This window comes from Myxine glutinosa, chromosome 1 (genome assembly GCF_964187855.1).
Source record: "Myxine glutinosa chromosome 1, kmMyxGlut1.1, whole genome shotgun sequence".
Classification (NCBI taxonomy): domain Eukaryota; kingdom Metazoa; phylum Chordata; class Myxini; order Myxiniformes; family Myxinidae; genus Myxine; species Myxine glutinosa.
In genome coordinates this window covers 163,938,311-163,964,200 of record NC_136261.1, presented here as the reverse complement: position 1 = coordinate 163,964,200, position 25,890 = coordinate 163,938,311, and the positions used below count along the sequence as shown (strand labels likewise).

Genomic DNA, 25,890 nt, shown 5'->3' with positions numbered 1-25,890 from the left:
TTGCTAGTTATTCTTAGTCTATGTCAGTTAAGGACTCGTTTCCATTAATTCTGACTCTTCGTTGCACCAGAATGTGATTATATGGCACCAGTAGTGAGTTTAGGACCTTCCCATACCTCCTCCCATCTTCTTCCCCAAACAACAACTACAACAACAACTACAACAACAACTACAACAACTACAACAACGGCGCGCGCGGGGAGTGTGCGTCCTCACTCCGGCTCGGTTAGCCGCCATTACCCATGCGCTCCACGGGGTTACCACGAAGGGGCTGGCTGTCAGCTCCTCGTCAAGGGCGGAGCCTGGTAACCCCCCCGCACCCAATAAGAAGGGCGGACCGATTCCATCTGGGGCGGAGCTAACGAGCCGAGGGCGTGTCACTCCCCGCCGGATATACGCAGCGACTGACCGGATGTGACGTGAGATGCGCCCCCAGCTTGGAAAGAGAAGTCACTACCTCCGAGCGCTGAGAGACCTCCTGCATCTTTTGGGCCGCGCTATCCTGTCCCTGAGCACAAGGTGCACCTTGTGCTGGCCATCGAAGACCCGCTTTCCTTGCCATCAATCCCCGTGTGAGTCAGTTTTTGTCCTGTTTATCTGTCGTCTGTCGGGGCTATTATAAGACCGTAACTAAGTGCCTACCTTCCTATGTTGTACCTCTCATCGTTGTAATCTGACCTTCCGCCATAATATAACCTCCTCCGGAGGTCTTGAGAACATTCCCTTGGTGTCGTGTCATTTTAACCCAGCCGTTGTGTCCTTTTCCTCAATTGATTTAGCATAGCGCGATTTGGCCAACGTTCGAGTGGAATCGGGTAAACTGTGCAGACGTGGTCATACCAAACCGCTCGGTAAACCAACATCCACAACCACGTCTGTAACATTTGGTGTCAGGAGTGGGATTCGGACCCGGGACTAAATTTATTAGGCCCAAATTTTGGAACACCAATTGTACCACTAGGGTAACAATTGGTGTTGGGGAGGTAGAATTCGATTCGGAGCGCGTTTCCCGCTCGAAATTATAACGGCGAAATTTGAATTTGTTTTACGAAAATAGAAACCCGAATTTTGAAAGTCGCGCTATGGCGGATCAAGACAGCTGGGGTCCGGTAGGGGAGAGTGAGGCAGGGTCGGTCCAGGACCAAATTGAGGGACGTGAGGAGAGCGAAGCAGCGAGGGTAGCAGACGCGCAAAATGGCGCCTCGCTGGTCACCGCGCCCGCGACCGTGGCAGCGCCCCTGGTGGATCCGAACCTTTTTATGTTGCAAATGGGGGCCCTTATGGAGAGGCTAGAAGCAAAAATGGGGGTAATGGGGAACCGGATGGATGCTCAGAGTGAGCAATTGGGGGTAATGGGAAGCCAAATGGGGGTAATGAGGGACGGAGCGAGGGCTGATAGTGAGCGATTGTGGGGCGAAATGGGGGGCAAAATGGGAGAAATGGGGGAACGGCTAGAAGCTAAATTTGAGGGGTTAGACAATGGGTTAGAGGGGGTGAAAAGGGGGTTAGAGGGGTTAGAAAACAGTATGGAAGGCAAATTGAGGGACATGAGGGACCAAGCGGAAAGGGAAGTTAAACAAATGGGGCAGCAGATAGAGGGGGTCAGAATGGGGGTAGAAACCAAACTGGATGCTCACAGGGAGGAAATGGAGCAGATGAGGGTGGCATCTGGGCAGGAGCTGCAAGTGATGGGAGAGGAGATCAGAAGAGGAGTGAGTGAGGAGGTCGGAGGAGTGCGCGAGGAGGTGAGGCACTGTAAGGAGCGCATGGAGAAGGAGGTGAGAAAGGGGACTGTAAAATTGCAAAGTGGTATAGAGGAGTTGACGCTGGGAGTAGAACAACTGACAGTGGGACAAAAGGAGTTGGGGGACCAGGTAAAGAAGAACACAGCGGTAATAGAGGGTTTAAAATCGACACAGAAGGAGATAAAAAAGGACGTAGGGGTAATTAAAAAAGAGTGTCAGACGGTACATGAGGACCTGACGAGGAAAATGGACAAGGTGGTAGAGGTGATGGAGGTTAAAGAGCGGGAGGTGCGGGAGCACATAGAAAAAAATAAAGTGGAGTTAGAGGAAGAACGTAAAGGGGCGCACGAAGGAATAAAGGAGGTGAAGCAGAAATTAGAAGAAGTGGAAGAAGGGATGAGCGAAATTAAGAAGCGACGGAGAGGGGATAAGAAAGAGATAAAAGAGGAGATAAAAGAATTGGTCCAAAGTCTGTGTTTGGATCGTGATGATGTGCTCATTAACCGGATGAGGGATTCGCAGGTGATGGAGGAGAAGCGAAGAGGAAGAGGACCCGGTGTAAGTGGTGACCAATATGGTCGTGCGTATGATGCGCCAGGTGATTTAAGAAGCTTGGGGGTCGAGATGGACCCGGGTGTTCGTGAGAGGCCGTTGGTGAAGTGTGCGACAGGTCTGGTGTGCGAAAAAGGAGGTGTGCAAGAAAGTCCGACTCTGGGGTGTGTGAGAAAAAAGTGCGTGCCAAGGAGTGAGGGTGCTGGCGAGAATGAGTCGGTCGTAGCGCGTGTGCGAGGGAGCACATGGAAGCGCGGTGTGGTAAGTGTTACAGAGGGTGTGACGGGAGAGTGTGCGCGACAAAGGTGTGCGCGAGAAAGGTGTGTGACGGACGGGTGCATGGGGAAAGAGTGCGCTGTCAAAGGCAAGGAAGAATGCACACCTGTGGTGAGTGTTACAGAGGGTGTAACGGGAGAGTGTGCGCGAGAAAGGTGTGTGACGGACAGGTGCATGAGGAGAGAGTGCGCTGTCAAGAGTAAGGGTGAGTGCGCTGTCAAGAATGGAGGTGAGAGTAGTGAGAGTGACAAGGAGAGTGAGTTGGTTGTGACAGGTGAGCGAGGATGTACACCTGGGATGGAAGGATGCACACCTGGAATGGAAGAGCGTGAGTGGGAAAGCACGCTGGAATTGGTAGTGAGGCACGTGGTAGGATGTGCGAGTGAGGGCACACCTGTGATTGTCACAGAGGAGGTGACCGAGGAGGGGGCGCGAAGAGGTGTATTGGTGAGGTGTGCGAGTGACGAATGTGTGCCAAGGTGTTCGGTGGTCAGGTGTGTGACCAAGGCTGTGAGTGGAATGAGTGTACCGAGGTGTGTAAGGAAAGGTACGAGGAGCATGGAGACGGCTGGATGTGTGAGCAAGGAACGGGCTGCGGGGTGTAAGAATCCAGGTGAAGCATCGACGGTAACCAGGTTAGAGGTTAGGTCGACTTTTAGCCGAAGCGGGCCCTCGGTGTGTGCCGGGCCTCGCTTTGAACGGCCGCGTCCGTGCTCCACTAGGCGGAGCGGGCAGCCCGATAGAAAGGGTCGTCATGGCGACCACTTTTTGGTGAGACGTGCCGGCAGGTCGAGATCGGGCAATTGGATGGCTCCACGCCGAGGTGGTGCGTGGGATCTCGGCCCGGGTAAGCCCCCGTCCCTGCACCGAATGCGGGACGTGTCCAGCCGCTGGCACAAAACAACCCGCATTCATGGCTTGGCTTTACGAAGCCGGGCTTTGGACAGGAATTGGCGCACCGAGAGGTATTAGTGAGTAGACTGGGTGAGGAGGTTAGTGTTTTGGCCCCAAAATTAGAGAAAAACAAAATTTGATGATTGGCAAAGGATTGGCAGTAGTGATTGGCAGATGATGGGCAGTGATTGGCAAATTTTTAATTTGTTGAAATTTGATGTGCAAAATTGGTAGTGAGCGATGGGCCCGGTGGGTAAGGGTGGCATCCCTGCCACCCTTCCCATGGTGGGGCAAAGGAGCAATAGCTTATGGGGTGTATGGCAGTGAAAACTAGCCCGGGTGGGTTAGGTTATATTGATAGGGATCTAGCGAAGATGACATTAGGTAACGTTAAGTTTAGTTAGTGACTGATACCTGTAGTGGGGACGCAGGTAGATTAGTATGGATGATAATGACGTGGGAGCGCAATAGTTTAAAGGGACGACTGGGAAGCGCAAGTTTCAGAAGGGAGTAGTTAGCTGAGATGATGCCGTGTGTGTGAGAATTGAACAGGTGTGATTGCACAGGAGTGCAACTGGACAGGTGTGTGGAGCAGTGTATGAGTAGTGAGTGTGTGGATCAGCGCGAATGCGCTTGGGGAGAGAAGGGTGCAGGTGGCACCAGGTGTGAGAGCACAGGTGTGCAAGTGCAGGTGTGTGGAGTAGTTGGAGTAAGTGGTACGGAGTGGTGTGCATGGTGCGAAGGTGTGGATGGGGGAAGAGTGGACCCCTTTCACGAGTACCCGGGGCGGGTAGTGTAAGTGTTAGGTAGAGGGTACAGGTAAATTGTGGTTGGATATTGGCATCTGTGGTGCGGGTGACAGAATGGTATTGTGGATGGGTGCATTAGTGTTGTGGAAATGGCTGGGCGTGTAGCCTGTTAGTGTGTGTAGTTGGTTGGGCACTCCACCACTGTGAGGATGTCGGCCAGGTGAGGCCGCAGGTGGGCTCTGGGAGCCGGTAGAGTTGTGGATGGGGCCCGAGGATCCGGAGGATGGACCCGGGTAGCCCAGTGCCAGAGAGGGCACCGAGTGGGGAGAGCGCCAGAGGGCCTTCCCCAGGTAGTTAGGTTAGGGTAAGGAGCAGGTAAGCTCGGAGGCAACTGCAGTGGTGGAGGTGTGCAGGTGGGTAGACCCGCTGGGAGAGGTACACGCCACAGCCCAGAAATTGTGCGAGGGCACCGGGAGATGAATCGGGGGAGTGAGACCCCAAATTGGAAAGCACCACAGTTTGGCCAATGGGAATTGGTTTTTAGAACCCATAGTGTAAGAGGGCCAATGGTTTGGCCGGAGAAAGACCCCGGGTAGTGTAAAGTTGTAAAGTCATTTAGGAAATAGTTAGGATTGATGAACCTGTCGCACCATACGCAGCCACTTACCTGTGGTGATGATGATGACTCCACACCTGTGTTTTCTTTGTTTTGTTGCAGGAAATGAGATTGCTGTGGATTTGTGAGACGCATCACGACATGGATGAGACATTGGGGTGATTCCATCTCTCCCTCCCTAGGAGGGACTGATGATGAATTGGTGATGGCAAATTGTGATGAGAGTTGGAAATGGCAAATTTGATTGGTTAGGAGGGAGAGAAGACGAATTTGGTTTATGGGAGGAACGGGGAAGACAGTAGGGACGTTTGTTGATTTGTAAAGTAGATGTTTATGGGTAGTGTTGTGTTTTGTGGATACAGTAAGGGGTAAGGGAGGGGCCATGTAGGTTACCTGGTGGGGGGGGGGGGGGGAGCGTACGGTAGGAACGTACCTGTCTCACCTGGTTCCCATGTGCCCCCAGTGTGCATCACCTTACATTGCGTGCACTTTTGCGCCCTTACCACCTTACTCACTTGTCTGCTTCTTTTGTCTCCCACCTCCGAGGATCTGGCTTTGGGGCAGAGAGAGAGGAGAGAGAGGTGCTGGCTACGCAGTTGTGGGCCTGCACTTTCGCTGCTTGCTGCTTGGATCGATACACCATATGGACCGCAATGTTTGTGGCCACCCACAATGGACCGCAGTTCTTTTGCGGCCAAGCACCACCCGTGGAAGGACCTATGGGTCAACGTGGCACCTATGCCAAACAGGTGAACCACTAATAGTTGGCACCCTGACGGCCACAATAAGGAAATGGACGCGGTTGGCGCCTTTCTTTATTTTTTTGAAAGAAGCCAGAAGGCCACGTGCACCACACGAAGAGCAAGAGACACCTGCAGGGTTAGGGGTTGTTGAATTATTTTTATTCATTGAACAATGGTGACTGCACCGATTGGTGCTGGGGTGGTGCTTTTGGTGCTTGGATGGGGTGCTCTGCACATTATTACAGGCCGTAAGGCCACAGAGCACTCGTGGGTTGGTGTATCGATGCTGGCATGCGTGCTCTCTCTATGCATAACATCTGCATGTGTTCCTCCAAAAACAGGTCCTGGATCGTAGTGTAAATAGCAGCGTAGTCTTGTAAATAATGCTCCCTACCGGCTGTATGTTTAGTTTGCGAATTCTTTCCGCAATTCGGTTATCCTGTGGGCGTGTTTCTGTGAGGAGAAGGGTGCAACGTCGCAGGGGGACATATTTACTCATTTGTGAAGATCTGTAAAACTGTCGCACTCAGGGTAGAGTTAATAGTAGAGGGAACTACATCTGAGTGCCACACTAAAATAGGTAAAAATTTATCGGGTCGGGACGCCCCGAGGGTAGAGAAGGGTGCAATGTTGCGGATATGGGACTTGGCCTCAATATCCGCTTGTAAATATTCCCCTATTTCCCCAATACTCCCCAACTATCCCCAATCCCCCATTCCCTAGTCCCATTGCCTGTAAATAACACTCTGTAGAACCGACCTTCCCCTTTTTCCCCCATTAAATGTCGTGCCCAGGTCCACCGCATCTCACGTAGACAACTTTCGGACATCTTGCTAGTTATTCTTAGTCTATGTCAGTTAAGGACTCGTTTCCATTAATTCTGACTCTTCGTTGCACCAGAATGTGATTATATGGCACCAGTAGTGAGTTTAGGACCTTCCCATACCTCCTCCCATCTTCTTCCCCAAACAACAACTACAACAACAACTACAACAACAACTACAACAACTACAACAACGGCGCGCGCGGGGAGTGTGCGTCCTCACTCCGGCTCGGTTAGCCGCCATTACCCATGCGCTCCACGGGGTTACCACGAAGGGGCTGGCTGTCAGCTCCTCGTCAAGGGCGGAGCCTGGTAACCCCCCCGCACCCAATAAGAAGGGCGGACCGATTCCATCTGGGGCGGAGCTAACGAGCCGAGGGCGTGTCACTCCCCGCCGGATATACGCAGCGACTGACCGGATGTGACGTGAGATGCGCCCCCAGCTTGGAAAGAGAAGTCACTACCTCCGAGCGCTGAGAGACCTCCTGCATCTTTTGGGCCGCGCTATCCTGTCCCTGAGCACAAGGTGCACCTTGTGCTGGCCATCGAAGACCCGCTTTCCTTGCCATCAATCCCCGTGTGAGTCAGTTTTTGTCCTGTTTATCTGTCGTCTGTCGGGGCTATTATAAGACCGTAACTAAGTGCCTACCTTCCTATGTTGTACCTCTCATCGTTGTAATCTGACCTTCCGCCATAATATAACCTCCTCCGGAGGTCTTGAGAACATTCCCTTGGTGTCGTGTCATTTTAACCCAGCCGTTGTGTCCTTTTCCTCAATTGATTTAGCATAGCGCGATTTGGCCAACGTTCGAGTGGAATCGGGTAAACTGTGCAGACGTGGTCATACCAAACCGCTCGGTAAACCAACATCCACAACCACGTCTGTAACATTTGGTGTCAGGAGTGGGATTCGGACCCGGGACTAAATTTATTAGGCCCAAATTTTGGAACACCAATTGTACCACTAGGGTAACAATTGGTGTTGGGGAGGTAGAATTCGATTCGGAGCGCGTTTCCCGCTCGAAATTATAACGGCGAAATTTGAATTTGTTTTACGAAAATAGAAACCCGAATTTTGAAAGTCGCGCTATGGCGGATCAAGACAGCTGGGGTCCGGTAGGGGAGAGTGAGGCAGGGTCGGTCCAGGACCAAATTGAGGGACGTGAGGAGAGCGAAGCAGCGAGGGTAGCAGACGCGCAAAATGGCGCCTCGCTGGTCACCGCGCCCGCGACCGTGGCAGCGCCCCTGGTGGATCCGAACCTTTTTATGTTGCAAATGGGGGCCCTTATGGAGAGGCTAGAAGCAAAAATGGGGGTAATGGGGAACCGGATGGATGCTCAGAGTGAGCAATTGGGGGTAATGGGAAGCCAAATGGGGGTAATGAGGGACGGAGCGAGGGCTGATAGTGAGCGATTGTGGGGCGAAATGGGGGGCAAAATGGGAGAAATGGGGGAACGGCTAGAAGCTAAATTTGAGGGGTTAGACAATGGGTTAGAGGGGGTGAAAAGGGGGTTAGAGGGGTTAGAAAACAGTATGGAAGGCAAATTGAGGGACATGAGGGACCAAGCGGAAAGGGAAGTTAAACAAATGGGGCAGCAGATAGAGGGGGTCAGAATGGGGGTAGAAACCAAACTGGATGCTCACAGGGAGGAAATGGAGCAGATGAGGGTGGCATCTGGGCAGGAGATGCAAGTGATGGGAGAGGAGATCAGAAGAGGAGTGAGTGAGGAGGTCGGAGGAGTGCGCGAGGAGGTGAGGCACTGTAAGGAGCGCATGGAGAAGGAGGTGAGAAAGGGGACTGTAAAATTGCAAAGTGGTATAGAGGAGTTGACGCTGGGAGTAGAACAACTGACAGTGGGACAAAAGGAGTTGGGGGACCAGGTAAAGAAGAACACAGCGGTAATAGAGGGTTTAAAATCGACACAGAAGGAGATAAAAAAGGACGTAGGGGTAATTAAAAAAGAGTGTCAGACGGTACATGAGGACCTGACGAGGAAAATGGACAAGGTGGTAGAGGTGATGGAGGTTAAAGAGCGGGAGGTGCGGGAGCACATAGAAAAAAATAAAGTGGAGTTAGAGGAAGAACGTAAAGGGGCGCACGAAGGAATAAAGGAGGTGAAGCAGAAATTAGAAGAAGTGGAAGAAGGGATGAGCGAAATTAAGAAGCGACGGAGAGGGGATAAGAAAGAGATAAAAGAGGAGATAAAAGAATTGGTCCAAAGTCTGTGTTTGGATCGTGATGATGTGCTCATTAACCGGATGAGGGATTTGCAGGTGATGGAGGAGAAGCGAAGAGGAAGAGGACCCGGTGTAAGTGGTGACCAATATGGTCGTGCGTATGATGCGCCAGGTGATTTAAGAAGCTTGGGGGTCGAGATGGACCCGGGTGTTCGTGAGAGGCCGTTGGTGAAGTGTGCGACAGGTCTGGTGTGCGAAAAAGGAGGTGTGCAAGAAAGTCCGACTCTGGGGTGTGTGAGAAAAAAGTGCGTGCCAAGGAGTGAGGGTGCTGGCGAGAATGAGTCGGTCGTAGCGCGTGTGCGAGGGAGCACATGGAAGCGCGGTGTGGTAAGTGTTACAGAGGGTGTGACGGGAGAGTGTGCGCGACAAAGGTGTGCGCGAGAAAGGTGTGTGACGGACGGGTGCATGGGGAAAGAGTGCGCTGTCAAAGGCAAGGAAGAATGCACACCTGTGGTGAGTGTTACAGAGGGTGTAACGGGAGAGTGTGCGCGAGAAAGGTGTGTGACGGACAGGTGCATGAGGAGAGAGTGCGCTGTCAAGAGTAAGGGTGAGTGCGCTGTCAAGAATGGAGGTGAGAGTAGTGAGAGTGACAAGGAGAGTGAGTTGGTTGTGACAGGTGAGCGAGGATGTACACCTGGGATGGAAGGATGCACACCTGGAATGGAAGAGCGTGAGTGGGAAAGCACGCTGGAATTGGTAGTGAGGCACGTGGTAGGATGTGCGAGTGAGGGCACACCTGTGATTGTCACAGAGGAGGTGACCGAGGAGGGGGCGCGAAGAGGTGTATTGGTGAGGTGTGCGAGTGACGAATGTGTGCCAAGGTGTTCGGTGGTCAGGTGTGTGACCAAGGCTGTGAGTGGAATGAGTGTACCGAGGTGTGTAAGGAAAGGTACGAGGAGCATGGAGACGGCTGGATGTGTGAGCAAGGAACGGGCTGCGGGGTGTAAGAATCCAGGTGAAGCATCGACGGTAACCAGGTTAGAGGTTAGGTCGACTTTTAGCCGAAGCGGGCCCTCGGTGCGTGCCGGGCCTCGCTTTGAACGGCCGCGTCCGTGCTCCACTAGGCGGAGCGGGCAGCCCGATAGAAAGGGTCGTCATGGCGACCACTTTTTGGTGAGACGTGCCGGCAGGTCGAGATCGGGCAATTGGATGGCTCCACGCCGAGGTGGTGCGTGGGATCTCGGCCCGGGTAAGCCCCCGTCCCTGCACCGAATGCGGGACGTGTCCAGCCGCTGGCACAAAACAACCCGCATTCATGGCTTGGCTTTACGAAGCCGGGCTTTGGACAGGAATTGGCGCACCGAGAGGTATTAGTGAGTAGACTGGGTGAGGAGGTTAGTGTTTTGGCCCCAAAATTAGAGAAAAACAAAATTTGATGATTGGCAAAGGATTGGCAGTAGTGATTGGCAGATGATGGGCAGTGATTGGCAAATTTTTAATTTGTTGAAATTTGATGTGCAAAATTGGTAGTGAGCGATGGGCCCGGTGGGTAAGGGTGGCATCCCTGCCACCCTTCCCATGGTGGGGCAAAGGAGCAATAGCTTATGGGGTGTATGGCAGTGAAAACTAGCCCGGGTGGGTTAGGTTATATTGATAGGGATCTAGCGAAGATGACATTAGGTAACGTTAAGTTTAGTTAGTGACTGATACCTGTAGTGGGGACGCAGGTAGATTAGTATGGATGATAATGACGTGGGAGCGCAATAGTTTAAAGGGACGACTGGGAAGCGCAAGTTTCAGAAGGGAGTAGTTAGCTGAGATGATGCCGTGTGTGTGAGAATTGAACAGGTGTGATTGCACAGGAGTGCAACTGGACAGGTGTGTGGAGCAGTGTATGAGTAGTGAGTGTGTGGATCAGCGCGAATGCGCTTGGGGAGAGAAGGGTGCAGGTGGCACCAGGTGTGAGAGCACAGGTGTGCAAGTGCAGGTGTGTGGAGTAGTTGGAGTAAGTGGTACGGAGTGGTGTGCATGGTGCGAAGGTGTGGATGGGGGAAGAGTGGACCCCTTTCACGAGTACCCGGGGCGGGTAGTGTAAGTGTTAGGTAGAGGGTACAGGTAAATTGTGGTTGGATATTGGCATCTGTGGTGCGGGTGACAGAATGGTATTGTGGATGGGTGCATTAGTGTTGTGGAAATGGCTGGGCGTGTAGCCTGTTAGTGTGTGTAGTTGGTTGGGCACTCCACCACTGTGAGGATGTCGGCCAGGTGAGGCCGCAGGTGGGCTCTGGGAGCCGGTAGAGTTGTGGATGGGGCCCGAGGATCCGGAGGATGGACCCGGGTAGCCCAGTGCCAGAGAGGGCACCGAGTGGGGAGAGCGCCAGAGGGCCTTCCCCAGGTAGTTAGGTTAGGGTAAGGAGCAGGTAAGCTCGGAGGCAACTGCAGTGGTGGAGGTGTGCAGGTGGGTAGACCCGCTGGGAGAGGTACACGCCACAGCCCAGAAATTGTGCGAGGGCACCGGGAGATGAATCGGGGGAGTGAGACCCCAAATTGGAAAGCACCACAGTTTGGCCAATGGGAATTGGTTTTTAGAACCCATAGTGTAAGAGGGCCAATGGTTTGGCCGGAGAAAGACCCCGGGTAGTGTAAAGTTGTAAAGTCATTTAGGAAATAGTTAGGATTGATGAACCTGTCGCACCATACGCAGCCACTTACCTGTGGTGATGATGATGACTCCACACCTGTGTTTTCTTTGTTTTGTTGCAGGAAATGAGATTGCTGTGGATTTGTGAGACGCATCACGACATGGATGAGACATTGGGGTGATTCCATCTCTCCCTCCCTAGGAGGGACTGATGATGAATTGGTGATGGCAAATTGTGATGAGAGTTGGAAATGGCAAATTTGATTGGTTAGGAGGGAGAGAAGACGAATTTGGTTTATGGGAGGAACGGGGAAGACAGTAGGGACGTTTGTTGATTTGTAAAGTAGATGTTTATGGGTAGTGTTGTGTTTTGTGGATACAGTAAGGGGTAAGGGAGGGGCCATGTAGGTTACCTGGTGGGGGGGGGGGGGGAGCGTACGGTAGGAACGTACCTGTCTCACCTGGTTCCCATGTGCCCCCAGTGTGCATCACCTTACATTGCGTGCACTTTTGCGCCCTTACCACCTTACTCACTTGTCTGCTTCTTTTGTCTCCCACCTCCGAGGATCTGGCTTTGGGGCAGAGAGAGAGGAGAGAGAGGTGCTGGCTACGCAGTTGTGGGCCTGCACTTTCGCTGCTTGCTGCTTGGATCGATACACCATATGGACCGCAATGTTTGTGGCCACCCACAATGGACCGCAGTTCTTTTGCGGCCAAGCACCACCCGTGGAAGGACCTATGGGTCAACGTGGCACCTATGCCAAACAGGTGAACCACTAATAGTTGGCACCCTGACGGCCACAATAAGGAAATGGACGCGGTTGGCGCCTTTCTTTATTTTTTTGAAAGAAGCCAGAAGGCCACGTGCACCACACGAAGAGCAAGAGACACCTGCAGGGTTAGGGGTTGTTGAATTATTTTTATTCATTGAACAATGGTGACTGCACCGATTGGTGCTGGGGTGGTGCTTTTGGTGCTTGGATGGGGTGCTCTGCACATTATTACAGGCCGTAAGGCCACAGAGCACTCGTGGGTTGGTGTATCGATGCTGGCATGCGTGCTCTCTCTATGCATAACATCTGCATGTGTTCCTCCAAAAACAGGTCCTGGATCGTAGTGTAAATAGCAGCGTAGTCTTGTAAATAATGCTCCCTACCGGCTGTATGTTTAGTTTGCGAATTCTTTCCGCAATTCGGTTATCCTGTGGGCGTGTTTCTGTGAGGAGAAGGGTGCAACGTCGCAGGGGGACATATTTACTCATTTGTGAAGATCTGTAAAACTGTCGCACTCAGGGTAGAGTTAATAGTAGAGGGAACTACATCTGAGTGCCACACTAAAATAGGTAAAAATTTATCGGGTCGGGACGCCCCGAGGGTAGAGAAGGGTGCAATGTTGCGGATATGGGACTTGGCCTCAATATCCGCTTGTAAATATTCCCCTATTTCCCCAATACTCCCCAACTATCCCCAATCCCCCATTCCCTAGTCCCATTGCCTGTAAATAACACTCTGTAGAACCGACCTTCCCCTTTTTCCCCCATTAAATGTCGTGCCCAGGTCCACCGCATCTCACGTAGACAACTTTCGGACATCTTGCTAGTTATTCTTAGTCTATGTCAGTTAAGGACTCGTTTCCATTAATTCTGACTCTTCGTTGCACCAGAATGTGATTATATGGCACCAGTAGTGAGTTTAGGACCTTCCCATACCTCCTCCCATCTTCTTCCCCAAACAACAACTACAACAACAACTACAACAACAACTACAACAACTACAACAACGGCGCGCGCGGGGAGTGTGCGTCCTCACTCCGGCTCGGTTAGCCGCCATTACCCATGCGCTCCACGGGGTTACCACGAAGGGGCTGGCTGTCAGCTCCTCGTCAAGGGCGGAGCCTGGTAACCCCCCCGCACCCAATAAGAAGGGCGGACCGATTCCATCTGGGGCGGAGCTAACGAGCCGAGGGCGTGTCACTCCCCGCCGGATATACGCAGCGACTGACCGGATGTGACGTGAGATGCGCCCCCAGCTTGGAAAGAGAAGTCACTACCTCCGAGCGCTGAGAGACCTCCTGCATCTTTTGGGCCGCGCTATCCTGTCCCTGAGCACAAGGTGCACCTTGTGCTGGCCATCGAAGACCCGCTTTCCTTGCCATCAATCCCCGTGTGAGTCAGTTTTTGTCCTGTTTATCTGTCGTCTGTCGGGGCTATTATAAGACCGTAACTAAGTGCCTACCTTCCTATGTTGTACCTCTCATCGTTGTAATCTGACCTTCCGCCATAATATAACCTCCTCCGGAGGTCTTGAGAACATTCCCTTGGTGTCGTGTCATTTTAACCCAGCCGTTGTGTCCTTTTCCTCAATTGATTTAGCATAGCGCGATTTGGCCAACGTTCGAGTGGAATCGGGTAAACTGTGCAGACGTGGTCATACCAAACCGCTCGGTAAACCAACATCCACAACCACGTCTGTAACAATATAAATATAAATATATAAACATATAAACATATAAATATATAACATATAAACATACATATAAACATAAAACATATAAATATAAACGATTTATATAAACATATAAATATAAATATATAAACATATAAATATATAAATATATATAAGTGTCAGGCCTCCTGTCCGTGGTAAAAGCCTTTTACAACATGTTTATGGACGGATTCTGGCGAAACTTGGTGGACGGACTGGGTGTTCAACAAGAACAAATTGATTAGATTTTGGTGAAAATGCGGATCCATAATTTTAAAGTGATTCTTCACCATTGAGGGTTAGGGCCATATAAATGATATGTAATAATAACAATAATACATTTATTTTATATAGCGCTTTTCAAGAAGCCCAAAGACGCTTTGACAGAGTACAAAAAACAAGTGCAAAAAGACAAAAATCAAGAGGTAAATAATCAAAGCAAAAGGAAGGAGAAGGAGAGGAGATAGTCAGGGGTTAAATGCTGTGGGTTAAATGTTGAATGCAGTGTTGAACAGGTGGGTCTTGAGTGATGTTTTGAATGTGGTGAGTGAGGAGGAGTCTCTGATGGTGTGAGGTAGTGAGTTCCAGAGGGTGGGAGCAGCGATGGAGAAGGCCCTGTCTCCCCAGGATCTGAATTTTGTCCGGATGGGGGGGGGGGGGGGGGTCAGGAGGTTGGTACCAGCAGAGCGGAGGTTGCGGGTGGGAGTGTGTCTGGAGAGGACGTCAGCCAGGTAGGATGGGGCCAGGTTATGGAGGGCTTTGTAGGTCAAGAGGAGGATTTTGTACTGGATTCTCTGGGGGATGGGGAGCCAGTGAAGCTTGTAAAGGACGGGGGTGATGTGGTCACGGGTCCGGGAATGGGTGAGTAGACGGGCAGCGGAGTTCTGAATGTATTGGAGTTTATTGGTGATTTTTGAGGGTGAACCATAGAGGAGGCTGTTGCAGTAGTCCGATAGTCCGATGTAGTACGATATTTGAAGAAGTTCTGGATGGGTTCAAACAAAACTTCGTGGATAAGTTGAGTTGGTTTCAAGAACAAGACCAAGCTGATTAAATTTTGGTTAAGGTCTAGATACAGATCTGGCCTATCAATATAAGCTACAAAACGTAAACTGTTCAGTCTGGCAGAGGTTTGCGTTCTATCGGTACCAAGCTAGTTATGCCTCCACCCCCGATGATTGAGACGAAACTTTCAGGGCAGGAATGTCACCCATGCAGAATACTTTTTAAATCATAATTGTGACGTCATAGGTCACGTGGTATGGCAGCCATCTTGGAATAAACGCAAATAATTAAAATTTTATCTCTCGGAAACTACTGAATGGAAAAATTTGAAACTTGGCATTGTCAACTACTCCCAATGGGGAACAAAAGCATGGTAATGATGACATCATAGGTGATTTGGTATGGCAGCCAAAAATGTTTTAATCGAATTCCTTATCCGAAAAATCTGAAATTGCATGCACATGATCGATGACCCATTTGTATTGAAATATTAAATTTATGACAGAGGTCACATGGTTTGGCAGCCATATTGGATCAAACCTAAAACTTTAAAAAACATCTTCTCCCAAACCACCAAATCGATTGACTCAAAACTTTACGTGTGTCATTGACTCGGCATGGTGATTAAAAGATAATCATGAAAACATCATTGGTCACATGGTGTGGCAGCCATATTGAAATGAAGGAAAATATTAAATAATTATATCTCTGGTATTGATATGAAATTTTACAAACATCATCTGACACTATTGTTGCATACAGTTTGAAAATGATGACATCGTAGGTCATGTGGTTTGTCATCTTAGATAGAAAAACGAACCTTATCCGATCAACACGAAACTTCACAAGCGTGATCCCCTACTCATACATATGCAGAGTGTACATTATTTTTAAGGTCATATGTCACGTGGCGTGGCAGACATACACTGCATGACCAAAAGTATGTGGACACCCGTGAACATTGCTACGGGAATTTGCTTCCAGTCAGCCACAAGAGCATTAATGAGGTCGGGCACTGGTGTTGGGCGATTGGGCCTGGCTCGCAGTCGGCGTTCCAATTCATCCCAAAGGTGCTCGATGGGGTTGAGGTCAAGGCTCTGTGCAGGCTAGTCAAGTTCTTCCACATGGATCTCGACAAACCATTTTTGTATGGACCTCGCTTAGTGCACAGGGCCATTGTCATGCTGAAACAGGAAAGGGCTTTCCCCAAACTGTTGCCACAAAGTTGGAAGCACACAATTGTCTAGAAAGTCATTGTATGCTGGAGCGTTAAGATTTCCTTTCAATGGAACTAAGGGGCCAAGCCCGAACCATCAAAAAGAGCCCCAGACCATTATTCCTCCTCCACCAAACTTTACAGTTGGCACTATGCATTCGGACAGGAAGCTTTCTCCTGGTATCCGCCAAACCCAGACCTGTCCATTGGACTACCAGATGGTGAAGCGTGATTCATCACTCCAGAGAACGAGTTTCCACTACTCCAGAGTCCAATGGCGGCGAGCTTTACACCACTCCAGCCGATGCTTGGCATTGCGCATGGTGATCTTAGGCTTGTGTGCGGCTGCTCGGCCATGGAAACCCATTTCATGAAGCTTCCGACGAACAGTTGTTGTGCTGACGTTGCTTCCAGAGGCAGTTTTGGAACTCGGTAGTGAGTGTTGCAACAGAGGACAGACGATATTTACATGCCAGGCGCTTCAGCACTCTGCGATTCAAATCTGTGAGCTTGTGTGGCCTACCACTTCGTGGCTGAGCTGTTGTTGCTCCTAGTCATTTCCACTTCACAATAAAAGCACTTACAGTCGACCAGTACAGCTCTAGCAGGGCAGAAATTTGATGAACTGACTTGTTAGAAAGGTGGCATCCTATGACGGTGCCACGTTGAATGTCACCGAGCTCTTCAGTACGGCCCATTCTACTGCCAATGTTTGTCTATGGAGATTGCATGGCTGGGTGCTTGATTATATATACCTGTCAGCAATAGGTATGGCTGAAACAGCTGAATCCACTAATTAGAAGGGGTGGCCGCATACTTTTGGTCATGTAGTGTATTAGCTTTAAATCCCTTATCTGAAAAAAAAAAATGCCTTCTCCAAAACCTCTTCACTGATCGATGTGAAACCTGTCATGGCTGGTGAAAATGTGATACTTGAAAGCAGCTGAAGGGATTTAAATCAAACGTCTATTTTTAGGACATTGAAAGAAGGCGTAGACCCACCTATTGTGGGACTATGTGGACTGTGGAGGCATATTGGCGACACAGTTGCATTGTTCTAGTTTTAATAAGAAATTGGGACTGCAATGCAGAGCCTTGGATAAACAATGCTTTTAATCAGGTTTCCAATCCAAGGGTCTATTTTTATGCTATTTATACTATAAAATATGCATCATTCTTAAATGGGTCCATGCATCAAAACAGATGGCTTGAGCTACCTTTTCTATAAAATATTGTACAGGTCTTAAAATCTTTGCTAAGACTATGAAATTTTAATTAAGTATTTAAATTTTATAGTCTTGATAAATAGCTGGCTGAAGTGAGCTGGGCACTTTGTGCCGATGAAAGAAGTGGAAAAAGCAAGGAAGGAGGAGGACAAGGGGTAGACCATGGTTAAAATGTGGAGACTGTGTCAAGAGGGATTTCACAAAGGCAGAAATGGATGGAGAGTGGAGAGAAATAGTTGGTGATGGAGGACAGTGGAGGAGAATTGTGAATAAGGCAGAGTAGCAGTACTAATTGGCCTCACCCCGCATTAAGGGAATTTCGAGGAAGACATATTGCCGAGTCTGACATTGGCGCCAAAACTGATTTGGTGGACACATACTGTACAAAAGTCACGAAACCTAGAACTAGACTAAAAAGAATCCCACATCTTTCACCATGACTAAAGCAACAAGCTGTATGTATTTTTCTTTTGTGGCAGGATACCCACGTTCGGTTGTGCAAGTTCATACACTAGCTTTACATTTCCCCCTGGATACCGTTTTGGAGCTCCAAGTGCCAACTGCCATTCTCCAGCAACGTCTCACATCACGATGGCTCCATCCTGGAAGTGGGCGTATCTACAATACCGAATTTAACAAACCACTTGTCCAGGTCAGAGCCAAACCATACAACCATTTATATTTCACAGGACACAACTATACAATTACGTATACGTGTGCGTAGAGTTAAATTCCAAAACACGATATCTCCATTGTGTTGTCAGATACCATGGCTGTGCGCTTTGAAACAATGCAAGTTCTTTTGAATGAAACGAATGGCATGTTTAAAGTTTTGGAGAAAAAATATGTTGCTTTCATACATCTACTACCGTCGAATATAGTTACACCACTGATAACTCACAAACCATGGAATTATTTTTTCGCACTTTGGAATCAAACTCTTCATTGGCGTGTGTGCGCATGTGCGTGTGTGCGCATGCGCGTGTGTGTGCATATGTGTATCACCATTTGTGGATTTCAGGAGGTGGAACGGAGTCCTCCCAGGACCCAAAGTATCCATCTCCACTTTTTTTTTTTGTATACAAGATCGAGGCTCGTGTAAGAGCTAACCTCACCACGTTGTAAGAGCTAACATCTCCACTTTGTAAGAGCTAACATCTCCACGTTGTAAGAGCTAACATCACCACGTTGTAACAGCTAACATCACCACTTTGAAAGAGCTAGCATCTCCACTTTGTAAGAGCTAGCATCTCCACGTTGTAAGAGCTAACAACTCCACGTTATAAGAGCTAACATCTCCACTTTGTAAGATATAACATCTCCACGTTGTAAGAGCTAACAACTCCACGTTATAAAAGCTGACATCTCCACTTTGTAAGAGCTAACATCTCCACTTTGTAAGAGCTAGCATCACCACTTTGTAAGAGCCAGCATCTCCACTTTGTAAGAGCTAACATCTCCACGTTGTAAGAGCTAACATCTCCACGTTGTAAGAGCTAACATCACCACGCTGTAACAGCTAACATCTCCACTTTGAAAGAGCTAGCATCTCCACTTTGTAAGAGCTAGCATCTCCACTTTGTAAGAGCTAACATCTCCACGTTGTAAGAGCTAACAACTCCACGTTATAAGAGCTAACATCTCCACGTTGTAAGAGCTAACATCTCCACTTTGTAAGAGCTAACATCTCCACGTTGTAAGAGCTAACATCTCCACGTTGTAAGAGCTAACGTCTCCACGTTGTAAGAGCTAACATCTCCACTTTGTAAGAGCGAACATCTCCACGTTGTAAGAGCTAACATCTCCACTTTGTAAGAGGTAACATCTCCACGTTGTAAGAGCTAGCATCTCCACGTTGTAAGAGCTAACATCTCCACTTTGTAAGAGGTAACATCTCCACGTTGTAAGAGCTAGCATCTCCACGTTGTAAGAGCTAACATCTCCACTTTCTAAAAGTGCATCTCTACATCTCCACTTTGTAAGAGCGAACATCTCCACGTTGTAAGAGCTAACATCTCCACGTTGTAAGAGCTAGCATCTCCACTTTGTAAGAGCTAGCATCTCCACTTTGTAAGAGCTAGCATCTCCACTTTGTAAGAGCTGGCATCTCCACTTTGTAAGAGCTAACATCTCCACTTTATAAAAGTGCATCTCTACATCTCCACTTTGTAAGAGCGAACATCTCCACGTTGTAAGAGCTAACATCTCCACTTTGTAAGAGGTAACATCTCCACGTTGTAAGAGCTAACATCTCCACTTTATAAAAGTGCATCTCTACATCTCCACTTTGTAAGAGGTAACATCTCCACGTTGCAAGAGCTAACATCTCCACGTTGTAAGAGCTAGCATCTCCACTTTGTAAGAGCTAGCATCTCCACTTTGTAAGAGCTAGCATCTCCACTTTGTAAGAGCTAGCGTCTCCAGTTTGTAAGAGCTAACATCTCCACTTTGTAAGAGCTAACATCTCCACTTTGTTAGAGCTAACATCTCCACTTTGTAAGAGGTAACATCTCCACGTTGTAAGAGGTAGCATCTCCACGTTGTAAGAGGTAGCATCTTCACTTTGTAAGAGCTAGCATCTCCACTTTGTAAGAGCTAACATCTCCACTTTGTAAGAGCTAACATCTCCACTTTGTAAGAGCTAACATCTCCACTTTGTAAGAGCTAACATCTCCACTTTGTAAGAGCTAACATCTCCACTTTGTAAGAGTTAACATCTCCACTTTGTAAGAGCTAGCATCTCCACTTTGTAAGAGCTAACATCTCCACTTTGTAAGAGCTAACATCTCCACTTTGTAAGAGCAAACATCTCCATTTTGTAAGAGCTAACATCTCCACGTTGTAAGAGCTAACATCTCCACTTTGAAAGAGCTAACATCTCCACTTTGGTGATATATCGCGGTTCATGGACCAAGCTGTTCAACTTTTTCCGAGTTTTGTTCCAAGGGCTCTTTTCAGGATCGTCACCAAACACCGGATTGCCCACAGTCGTCGGTCATTTGTGGTAATATTCCCGGGGATGGTTTTTCGCTCACCTGGAACAAAGTTCCGGGGAGCTGATGCAATGGCACATCGTCAGTCCATAAACACTTGCAACTTCTTCTCTGAAACTGCTGATCGGATTGTGACCAAACTTGGTACAAATTATGTTTGTTATGTTGTAAGTAAAGTTTGTTCACGACATAAAAAAAAATCGGGTTCAGAGGGGGCGTACGTGGGGTTCAAAGTGGGTCCAGGTTTGACTCCCCAAAATACGTATTTGGTATCTTCTCTGAAACTACAAACACTATTTCGATGAAACTTGACCACAACCTTCACCACCCGTAATGTAACAAAGTTTGTTCATGGCATTAAAAAAAAATCGAGTCCTGAGGGGGCGTACGGGAGGGGTTGACCCCCAAAATAGGTATTTGATTTCTTCTCAGAAACTACACATACAATTCCGATGAAACGTGACCACAACGTTCTGTTCATCGCCCATGTTGCACCAACGTTTGTTCCCGGCATTAAAAAAATCAGGGTCTCAGTTGGTCTATAGGGAAGTTGCCCTCCAAAATAGGTATTTGCTTTCTTCTCAGAAACTGCACACGCAATTCTGATGAAACTTCACCACAACCTTCACCACCCGTGATGTACCAAAGTTTGTTGAAGGCATTAGAAAAATTGGGGTCTGATGAGGTGGGGGTGGAGAGTTTGCCCCCCAAAATATGTATTTTTTTGTTTGTTTGTTTAAAGTCTTATGATAATGTTAGTATGATTCTCCATGCTACACTTAGTAAGGGCATTTTATGAGATATTTCACAAATCTGTTAACTAAATTGTTACCAAAAAATTTCTTCACCAATATGTTTGTAAAGGTGTGTAATAACATGTGTTAAAATGTTGAAGTTCAACTCCCGTGGGAAACCCAGAAAAAAAGCTGTTGAATTCGGGTACCGAAAAATTATTTTCGAGAATTTTTATTTTTTTTAATCGGCCCTTAAGTAACTTATGAGGGGTCAAATAAGGGTTTTTCATGATTCTGAGTTCATGGTAACAATGCAGGACAGATGCCCATTGTGGTCTGCAAGTCGCTCGGTTCTGATAAAGACCTTGATCACATCTACCATGTGGTGGTACTCCACCCAGAGTGCAGGTGTTCTTCCTCCTTTTGCGAGTCGTTTGAAGGTTTCCAGTTGAAGGTTTCCAGCCATTCCAGTTGGAGTGTGGGAACTCAGGATCGTTGGCTTTGATCACCCACCCCGCTGCCCAGAGTGTGTCACCTGGAGTGAGGAGTGGCTGATCATGAGCCAGGGAGGAGGAAAGCTCAGCGAGGGGGAGAAACATGATCGCGTTCGTTCCTATCTGTTTTCTGTTCGTAAATGGAATAATCTTTACTTCAGTTCCTCTCAGGATCTTAGCTTTGTCGAGTGCCTTCAACTTCACCCGGGGGAAAGCTGCTGTTGTCTGTGGATCTGGCAAAGGTGGTGCCGGAGAGGTGACTTCGATCCAACCCATTGAGTGAAAGGGAGTGTTTCTGTGAATAGAGACAATGTTTAAATCTATATTGTCTCCAACAAACTGAGTGACTGCATTGTTTGTTTCCCCAACCTCCATAAAGACCACCTGATCATTACTTGACAATTCACTTTCACTGGCTGGCACTTTGGCTGTCATCACTGATTGATCCTCAAGCGCAGCATCAACCGCAACCTCATCATTGATCTGTTCATCGGTTTCCTCCACAATGGTGTCAAGAGTGCCAGAAGTATCTGGAACATCATCTCCACTCCTACTATTAAGGAAGCAGTATTTGTAGTTTTGTGTCTCCGTGTAAGACTCAGTGTATCCCAGCCGGTGGAACTTGTTGAGCATCCATTTTGACCCAAATCTATGATCAAGTTGTATGGCAAGCCCCATTTGGTGTGGCAATACTCCAGACCAAGGTCGACAGGCCTTAATAAAATTCTGCCCCCAAACGGCAACTCTTTCGTCTGTCTTGACAATCGGTCTCAAGAACATCTGAAGGCTTGCAGGAACAAGTGTCAGCTGACTATCGATGTCAGTCATACTGTGCGTGGTGGGGTATGACTTTGGACCTAAATCAATCAAGGCAATATCATTGGATATGAACTTGAGTGCCGTCTTTATGATCTGAGTCTTCTCATCTCCATGGTCAAGATTAGCATGATGCCCTCGCAGAATATTGTCGGTGCCATCTTTGAGACAGAGTACATCTGCCCTTCTTTCCTGTGTTGTGAAATACAAGGTGTCTTCGTATTTCTCTAGAAGTTTTATCCTCAGCCAATGCTTTGAATAAGAAAGGCTCTTCTCTGGTGACTGATCAAACTCCTGCAGCTTTTCATGGACTTGGTCCATGTTCATTACCCCATGCTCTAATTCTGAGTCTAACCATTTGCAGAATTCAATAAAAACTGCCTCTCGCTCCTCATCAATACTCCTCTGTCCTCTCTTCCTTTTTCCTTCCTCATCAGTCTTGGACAAACTGTCACCTCTCGCAAACATAAGTTTGCATCGCAAATGGTACAGTGTTTCTTCTGCTACCAAGTCGTTGATCCCTTCCAGGCGTCCAGTGACTTCAGTGCCCCAGTCATCCCCGCGACTCCGTGCTGTCTTCAGCAAGCTTGCCTTCAGTGTATCTGCCGTCAAATTATCTGGCACTCTGTATTTCTTTCTAGCTTGTGCTGGATTATTTTTGTAGAGCTGGGCTGGTTGGTTGCAAAGAATGCATACATCCTTATACAGGAGGTCAACTGACTGTGATCTTCTAGAACTGCAGCCAGTTGATGAACTGAACTCACAAGTAGTGCGTCTTCTCTTCAACTTTGATGACTCTTTCTCTGCCTTTGATGCTTGAGCTGACTTATTGGTGGTTGCAACAAAGTTGTTGTACAGATCATTTTTACACTTCTGGTGGTACCTCAGTTTTCCTTCCTTTTGAGCCTCCTTCATACGTTCCACAACAGTAACATTTTCGACAGTTTCTGCTTGTTTCAATAAAGTTGAGTATCCCTTTGGAGTTGCCTGTATGAGCCTTTCAGCTGGTGTATCCTAGCGTGCACAGATGAAGCAATTGAGCACAGGTGGAGTAACGTCTTCATCCATATTGCTAGACTCCATGTCCTGCAAAGTAGAAAATGAGATATATTTAGAAATTATTTTTCCACAAAGGAGTGTCTGTGGTGAAATATAAATGTTAACAATCAACTCAGAATCATGAAAAACCCTTATTTGACCTCTCATAAGTTACTTAAGGGCCGATTTAAAAAAATAAAAATTCTCGAAAATAATTTTTCGGTACCCGAATTCAACAGCTTTTTTTCTGGGTTTCCCACGGGAGTTGACCTTCAACATTTTAACACATGTTATTAGTTATTACACACCTTTACAAACATATTGGTGAAGAAATTTTTTGGTAACAATTTAGTTAACAGATTTTCATATGTTTCCCTTACTAACTGTCTTCCAGCAAACATTGAAATTTGTTTTAAATACCTTTAGTCAGTGTGTAGTAGTATACTGCTTTATTCGACCAGGTGAGTGAGTGCCTCGGGTTAATGCCCCTATTTTTTAAAATAAATCTACGTGAGGTTCTTCTTCATCATTTGTGTTGATCCAATTTATCACTGGTACAATTTCGATGGTCTTCAGCTTGCAAGTTCTCTTGACCTAATTTTTGAGGTCCTGGTAGTTGGTCATCACGTCTGTGTGTGTCTGTGTGTGTGTGTGTGTGTGTGTGTGTGTGTGTGTGTGTGTGTGTGTGTGTGTGTGTGTGTCTGTGTCTGTCTGTGTGTCCATGTGGCAGTAACCTTTTTTTTTACCATTTGAGCTATTGTCAAATTTTCACCAAAGCTTTATTATATTACGGAGAAAGCAAATTCATAATTTTGTCAAAAGGTCAAAGGTCAGCATCACATAAAATCGTCAACTTTCATCCAATTGACCTGAAATTTTAATAATGTGCATATTGGGTAACTGAATTGGTTCACTAATCAAAAGCTAAAAGCTGACTTTTTTTTTCATCAAAGGGTCAAAGGTCAAGGTTGCGAAAAATCATCAATTTTCACCCAATTGACCTGAAATTTAAAGAATTTGCATATTGGGTAACTGAATTGGTTCACTAATCAAAAGGTAGAAGCTGATTTTTTTTTTCAATCTAAAGCTGAAAAGTCAAGGTTGTATAATGTCATCAATTTTAGTTTTGTATTTTTTAAAACTGTTTTAGTTTTTTGAGCATACGGAAGAAGAAGACCTCTGAATACAAACAGACGTGGACTGGCTTTGCATTTTCAGATGCTTTCTAGTTATTATTGTACACCGCACCTTTCCTATGCCATCTCCAGGCATTGCAAATCGTCATTGATGGGCACCGAAGGGGGCTCGGCAGTGACGCACGCTGAAAGAGAGTACTCAGTTTTCACTCTGGTTGTTTGTTTTCTTGCTTTCTTTCTTTCTTGCTTTCTTTCTTTCTTTCTTTCTTTCTTTCTTTCTTTCTTTCTTGTTTGTCCGGGCGATATCTCAGCCATCCTTTGAGCTAGGAAGCTGAAATTTCGGCACAGTAGTGAGCAAGTCGTTTGTCAAAAACGTTATTTTTTGTTTTTTGAATAATCAATTAATTGAGGAGTTATTTAATTATTAGCGATTAATTAAGTACTTATTTAATTAATGAAATTTCCTTTCTCTTCTGACCATTAACTCAGGCCCCTTTTGAGTTAGGAAGCTGATATTTGGACATGCCAATGACCAGGTGATTTGGCTGCAAAGGCTATTTTTGATTTATTAATTAATCAATTAATCGATTAATTATTTAATTATTCAATTAATGAATAAATTTTTGTTTTTTTCAGTTACAGATCCTGATGAAATGGTGGTGGTTTATGTGTTCTCTGACCGAATTGATTAATAATTTAATTTTTTTACGATTATTATTTATTTATTTTCATTGTTAATCATTTATTTATTTTCTTTCTCATTTGGCCAATATCTCAGGCACCTTTTGAGCTGGGAAGCTAATATTTGGACATGACAGTGACCAAGTGATGTGGCTATCAAGGATATTTTTGATTTATTGATTAATCATTTAATCGCTTAATTATTTATTGATTAATCGATTAATTATTTATTGATGAATCAATTAATTATTTAATTTTTTAATGGTTATTATTTATTTATTTTCATTATTAATCATTTATTTATTTTCTTTCTCATTTGGCCAATAGCTCAGGCACCTTTTGAGCTGGGAAGCTAATATTTGGACATGACAGTGACGAAGTGATGTGGCTATTGTACACCGCACCTTTCCTATGCCATCTCCAAGCATTGCAAATCGTCATTTCCGGGCACCGAAGGGGGCTCGGCAGTGACGCACGCTGAAAGGGAGTACTCAGTTTTCACTCTGGTTGTTTGTTTGTTTTCTTGCTTTCTTGTCAAGGATATTTTTGATTTATTGATTAATCATTTAATCGATTAATTATTTATTGATTAATCGATTAATTATTTATTGATTAATCAATTAATTTTTTAATTTTTTCTTAATGAGTTATTTAATTACATTTCTAAAAGATACATCTTCGGATGAAGCACTAGTGGTTTAGTTATGCGATTAGCCAATTGATTAAGAAAATATTTTGTGATAATCTTTTATTGATTTTAATTATACAATTAATCAATCAATTAGTGTACACCTCTTCCTCCCAATGCAGCCTCTATGAGCTGCACTGCGGCCATGCCGCGCTGTAGGATA

The 25,890-nt window shown here is 46.9% G+C and overlaps 1 protein-coding gene across 2 annotated transcripts in view; it reads left to right on the top strand.

The window, feature by feature from the left end:
• Positions 1 to 25,890, top strand: part of AK3 (adenylate kinase 3) — a 64,245-nt gene that overhangs the window by 29,314 nt on the left and 9,041 nt on the right. For both annotated transcript variants that reach the window (XM_068105205.2, XM_068105204.2), the window contains one exon: positions 17,627 to 17,799. In XM_068105205.2, coding sequence (XP_067961306.1) covers positions 17,627 to 17,799 — 173 coding nt within the window. The remainder of the gene's footprint in view (positions 1 to 17,626; positions 17,800 to 25,890) is intronic.